Source organism: Etheostoma spectabile, chromosome 11 (genome assembly GCF_008692095.1).
Source record: "Etheostoma spectabile isolate EspeVRDwgs_2016 chromosome 11, UIUC_Espe_1.0, whole genome shotgun sequence".
NCBI classification, from domain to species: domain Eukaryota; kingdom Metazoa; phylum Chordata; class Actinopteri; order Perciformes; family Percidae; genus Etheostoma; species Etheostoma spectabile.
Window position 1 is genome coordinate 17,734,327 of NC_045743.1, and position 6,647 is coordinate 17,740,973.

General features: G+C 42.2%; 1 protein-coding gene across 2 annotated transcripts in view; it reads left to right on the plus strand.

Moving 5' to 3' along the window:
* The window catches only part of LOC116697997 (nck-associated protein 5), a 55,485-nt gene that overhangs the window by 48,592 nt on the left and 246 nt on the right, over positions 1 to 6,647 (plus strand). For both annotated transcript variants that reach the window (XM_032529687.1, XM_032529688.1), the window contains 2 exons: positions 5,739 to 5,918; positions 6,058 to 6,647. The exon at positions 6,058 to 6,647 is cut by the window's right edge and continues 246 nt beyond it. In XM_032529687.1, the coding sequence (XP_032385578.1) occupies positions 5,739 to 5,918; positions 6,058 to 6,647 (770 nt within the window). The remainder of the gene's footprint in view (positions 1 to 5,738; positions 5,919 to 6,057) is intronic.

A 6,647-nucleotide genomic window follows, 5' to 3' on the forward strand; every position in this document is an offset into this window, starting at 1 on the left:
GGGGGGGATTGTGTCTGCTAATGGTGACTGGCAGTTGGGTCGGATATGTTTACCTGAACACAGCTTCCTGCTGCAGCTGAGACAGGTCGATGAGAACCAAGATGGTAAAGTTGTGAGTCATAAAACAGAAACGATGAGTAGAAGGGTGCTCAAATACCCAGTAGTTTATTGATTAATGCCTCTTTAAGGAAACCATATGTTAATTTTTATGCTTTCCCTTATTTTCTGTCATGTCTGTAATGTTACAATGTCAGATTTTCATGTTAAATGTGGCCAGAGCTTCAAATAATAAAGTAAACGTTATTCAGAGAAATCCCCAAAACCCAGAGTCCTGAATGCTCACGTTCAACTTCAGTCAGGAACACTCTCGTCATAGATTTAATTATTTATTGCAGCAAAGAGACATACAGTTATGCTTGGCGCTGATGGCTCCGCTCTTAATAATGCAATGTCCTGGACTCGGTCTTGTCTTGGACTCAAACCTCTTTGGACTCGGTCTTGTCTTGGACTCAAACCTTGGAGTCTGGTCTTGGACTCAAATTTTCGGTCTTGGACTCAAACTCTTTGGACTCGTCTTGTCTTGGACTCAAACCTCTTGGACTCGGTCTTGTCTTGGACTCAAACCTCTTTGGACTCGGTCTTGTCTTGGACTCGGTCTTGTCTTGGACTCAAACCTCTTTGGACTCAGTCTTGTCTTGGACTCGAACCTCTTTGGACTCTGTCTTGTCTTGGACTCGGTCTTGTCTTGGACTCAAACCTCTTTGGACTCGGTCTTGTCTTGGACTCGAACCTCTTTGGACTCGATCTGTCTTGGACTCAAACCTCTTTGGACTCTGTCTTGTCTTGGACTCGACCAGTCCTGGTCTTGGACTCGACTAAGGTGGTCTTGACTACAGCCCTGGTTTGGATGTCTATTCTATAAAATGGGGAACGTACCTGAGCTTTCTGGGGGGCTCCTGAGAAGCTTTGTGCTGGGGAGAGTTCATAGTGAATCTATTTTATTATTATACTGTTTAATGGTTTTTAATAACGGTGTTTACTGTCATCTTTCTTATTGCAAAGTGTATGTTTTCCACCACAAACTGGTGTTTTCCACCAGTCCCGTCCACCCCCCCCCCCCCCCCCCCCCCCCCCCTCCCCCTCCCTCCTCTCTGCATGCTGACACCAAAGTGAACAGCGGTTCATCCAGTTAGCGCCCTGCAGGCTAAGCAGCAGCGACAAGGGGGGGAAAGGGGGGGGAGGTGACATGAAAAAGCCAGACAGCATGGTGTAGATGAGCAAGAAGCATTAATAAGACAAGGAGTCGGGTGAGGTGGTTCAGCGTGATAGGGACTAAAGGGAGATCAGTGGAGAGGTAAATGTTGGAGTGGAGAAGACCGTGGTCTGAGGAGCTGCTGAGCAAGTGTTACCTTGCTCTGGAGGGGACGCATGGACGGATTTTGATGAGATTGGGGAATTTAAAGTGAACTCAAAAGTCCATGGAAGAGACAGTGCGTTGTCCTTGTGTCTGAATGGTCTGTTGATCAGCTGCCTGGTTCAGTAGCAGGGAATCAGAAAATGGCTTAATAGCAAATTACCACTTTAATATCGCGGACACGCCATGATTTTACACTCATTACACTCAATCATTTATAAACCATAAGAGCTAGAGACTCACCAAAAATTGCGTAAGTTAGCGGTTACGGAGGTCTCTTCCGGGTCTTTCTGGCCTCTACAGGTGATTTTCTATCCAGCCTGGAACTTCCAGCCTTTTTCGGGGTCGTTGAGCATTAAATCCAAACCGTTACATCCAAGATGGAGCCACTTAATGTCCATAATCCATCGCGTTTTTGCTCATTTCTGCCGCTAGCTCCCGCTGCTCCGTGTCTGCTCTCTGTTTACGGAAATACAGGAACCAGCATGCCCATATATGGGAGACAACATCACACAAAGAGTATGGAGTCCTAAAGAGGTCAAACTTCCCAGTCACACTAGTGGTCTCGCATAGATTAAAGTATGCGGGTGAGTGGACGCCCGGGTAGCTCATCTGGTAGAGCGTGCCCCATATACAGAGGCTCGGTCCTTGTCATTCCCCACTCTCTCCCCTTTCCTGTCTAAGCTGTTCTATCAAACAAAGGCCTAAAATATCCAAAAGATAAACTTAAAAAAAGAAAGGATGCCAGTGAGTGTGAACAATTCAGCACGCTGTCCTTTCAAATCCAACCTTCTCGCTATGCTATGGTGCTCCTTCCTTGAGACGGGAGTAGCATAAATTCCAAAAGTTGAACTCGAAAAGTGAGGACCCCTCCTGTCAGCACAGTCCACTGCTGGGCACATGCATGTCTGAGGACTCCCAGTACAGCGCCATAGTGCGGACTGCCAGTCTGCCAGTACAGTTTAGTTGCTGGAGAAATCTCCAGAACTGTCCAGGGGTTAGCGGTTAGACTTCCATTACGAAATCTTTCATAAAAATGCATGAAGTCCTGGTGCTGGGATAAAAGCATCCGCATAATAGCATGCGGCCTGTGGAGAACCCTTCGTGAGCTGTAGACCCACCAGCTGACACATTGCTGCATTAATCTGACTGAGAAGGCTGGTTGGATGCAGGTGCATGATGTTATCTGTTGTAATTCAAATGTTATTGAAATCCTTATTATTAATAATGTAATTTGCTGAAATGCGTGCGCCACACTCGGCCCCATTCATTCATGCCACGGTGCGCCAAAGCCTTTGAAATACACACAGGAATATTTAGGGGATACAAACCCTCCCATGAAGCTCTGTTGTTATTCTTTAAGGACTATTTACGTAATCTAACGTCTGGAGACCTGCCGAAACAAAAATGGTCATAACTGATGACCTGTCCCATGATGCAAAAACAACAAAAAAATGCAATAAGAAATTTGTCAGACCCTCCAGTCTGGTTTGTTCTTCCAATTTAAATGTTTAATTCTAATACTATTAATAAATGACAATGATAGTAATACTTATATGAGGGGAAAAAACATAACTCACATGGCACAACACAGATGTATAGAGTGTTTCCCACAGCGTAGTCTATGTTCCCTTTTTTGGGGGGGTGGGGGGGGTTGGACTTTGGGCTTTTTCACTTTGTAAACCTATAACATGCACAGAAAAAGATATATATATATATATATATATATATATATATATATATATATATATATAACACAATAAAAGAGAGGAAAAAAGCCAGAAAGCAAAAATATGAGCACTTTAAGTTGAAAAATCCTGACTCTGAGCTTTCAAATCTTTAATGTAAAGTAATGATTTTGGGATCTCTGTATTTACAGAACCTGAGCATCTGAAAGACTAATGGTAGCAGCAGGAAAACTGCAAAGACATCCGTTAACGTAGATCACTAATACACATTGATGCTGCATGATTATAAGTTCATTACTTATTGTGATTAAAGTAACTTGTGCAACACAATCGAAGCTTTAGGTATAAGCAACAACATCCAGAGAACTGATGATTTTTTTTATATATATATATATATATATATATAGGCCATTACCAAAGAAATGTACATGGCAATTATCTAAAGGTGGCTTTGGTGCTGATGTAATCAAAATGACCATCTTGTCATCTTGTCTTGTCTGAAACAGAAATGAAATATCTTGAAACGTTGGTTCACAAAGAGCAAAAACATTCACATGGTCTGTATGATATGAAGAACCATCTCCACAGCCCTTGATTTTCCCCTTGACTTAAAGCACAGCGGCACTCTGATTGAGGGTTTTTGTTAAACTGGATCACTCAAATCTCAGATACCCCTCGACATGCTGACTGTAATTAGTTCCCAGATTAAATGTGGCCTCTTCCCTCAGTGCTCGTGAAATAATAAAGGCGAGCTCGGGTAATCAAATAATAGGTGAATATCAACGAATAGACCCAATCACTTCAGTCCCCGGCTCCCTTACGCAATTATTTCCCATTCACATGAATTATTGCTGACAGATGGCACTAATGACTTTGAGAAGAAGCCGGCCATTGCAGCCTCGCCAAAGATCAATGCTCTTTTAAATGGGATCACTACACTTTGACACCTCTGGGTGCCTGTTATTGGAAATGGCATCCATGCAAACAGCATATGCTGCATGCCAGGAAGTAGTGCAAGCCGTTCTAACTGGGCTTTCTACACAGGACCCAGCTTCTTCGCAGATAGTGGACTCATAAAACATGAAGCAAAAGACGTTAAACACTGGTCTTTTAAAATTGAGATTTCTAACTTCTGTGCTTTACGTGCATGTTGATACCCTGCAACTAAATCTGGATTAACATAAAATGTGTTTTCTTACACTTCAGTTTGAGCCATATAACTACTTTAGTAAAAGTAAATAAAATATTAGGCTTACATGATTTATATGTGATCCATATTATATTTCTATATTTTTATTATTTAATTTATTCATTTATTCATTCAGGACGATGCACATTGATAAACAAGCATAACAGTACACGTAAATGTACTGTTCTGTGGGGATTTCTGTGTCTCAGAGTCATCTAATCTGCCAAATTCTGCTTTTGAGTGTTGTGAAAGTGGAGTTTGAAACAGTTTCCTGTTTTTTGGGGTTTAGCGCACAACAAGTGGCCCAAAATTTAATGTTAGCCTAAATTGAAATGTGGGCCGGATCAAAGATTGTGAGGGCTGGATTTGGCCCCCGGGCCTTGAGTTTGACGCATGTTCCTTAGATAGATGCCAGCGTGATCACTATAGAGAACGGCTGCTTCAGATTTAGAACAAGGGAGTCCACTTCAAAATAAGATGTAAAATATTTAATGAACGTCTTTCCAAGACTTTCAACATTTTTTGCAAAGCTACCTCTGTCATCATGTCTCTTTAAAACAAGTGTTTTGCATCAGCTGAAGATGTCTTTGTTTTTGTTCTGTAATATCTAGTTTCTAGAAGGTTTTATGAGTTAAAGTCAATTAAAAGGCGAACAATGCTCTTTTTTTCACTTTGTCACTTTTGATGAACAGGCAGTGTGTTGGGAAATAGTTGCTCTGGGATTGGCAACATGTTTTAGAAGATAAATCTAAAGACTCCAATCAGTGAAAGATGCTTTTAAGAATCTCCTGAGTCAGAGGAATACTGTGTTATTGTGGATTTATTGTGTCGACTCTGACCAATCCAAAAGCATCATCATCTGTGGTCAACAACAGTCGTCAACTCATTGTGCAGTTATATTTGAAATATGAATAAACAGCAGACACACCCAGAGGCTTCTTGTTCACTGGATCACGTCCGAACAGAGGCATCACTTTAAAATGTCTCATTGACCAGCTCCCAAAAAGTTACCATGGTAAACCTGCAAGACCAGAGAAACATGAAAACACGTTGTATTTTACAGCAGAGGACGTCTAACGTGTGGAGCGGAAAATGTAATTTCCATTACTTATTAGCCTTTGGTTGGAAAGAGGCAGCTATGCATCCAGCATATTGATTCTTTGAGATCTATGACAGACAATTGGAGAGCCATTCTCATAGTGTATATCGTTCAGACTGCAAACAATAATCTATTGAACATAATGTCAGGGATTAGGTGTGAGAAAAACGTTGAGTTTACCAGTGCGAATGTGAGCCATAATTAAAATATGTGTGACTATTGATAAATTGTAAAAGTATGACGCTTATTGCTAATGCTGTGTCAATGTTATCCTGCAACGATGACTTAAGGTTTTTGCTTAATTTGTTTAATTTCTGTTGATTAATTGCATAATTAATGATTTTCCAGGAGGTCCAAAGGAACGGAAAAGCCGGTATTCCTGCAGGAAGGTGGCCCAGCCTGCTGAGTCTAACATGCCCACGCAGTAGTGGGAGCGGCAGTGGCAGTGAGCTGTCTCTATCCAGTGCTTGTAGTGAGTACTCCAGTGGCTCCCACACCTGGGCAGAAGGACGTGGATTCTCCAAGCAGGTGGGTTCCATTCATCTTCCTTCGATATGAAGTATAAGAAAGTTGTCAAAGTAAAACACTTGTCTTTTTCATGGAAATTGGGGTGAAAACAAGTGCAAATGCCATTGCAATAACTGTAAATATGTCTTGTAATTCACAGGGTGCCGCAAGCCGGGACAAAAGGATGAGTACAGGTTCGGTATCCAGCAATCACTCTGCACCCATAGAGCAGACAGACCTGGGATGGAAGGAAGGCCACATTCTGAAGGGACTTAAGCGTCTCCAAATGTGCAGCTCCAAAGAGGCATCTGCACATGCATCTGTTCCACACTGCAAAGACTGTGAAACCTCCAACGAGGGCATATACTCGTTTGGTGTGAAGTGTGGCCAACAAGGAAGTACAGGCAAGCAAGTAGCCCCCGCAAGTAAACCCTTCCAGGCCGGAGCAGGGACCGCTGCCCTAGACTCTGATGATCCAGATGATGATTCAGCTAAATTACAAAGCAGGGAATCCAGTGACCAACCAACAAAAGAGCTTGTTTGCTTGGAGGAACTAGTTGTTACAAGAGATGATGAGAACAATTTTCAAGAAGGCCCTGTTAAACTTGCAGATAATTCTGGTATTTTTCCCTCACCTGTCACAGACAACTTCTTATTTTTGGATGGCCCCACAGTAAAACCCGGATTAAGTCCGACAGATTGTATCACATATCCGGAAGAAAAAAACAAAGACTTACTTGAAAAACACAA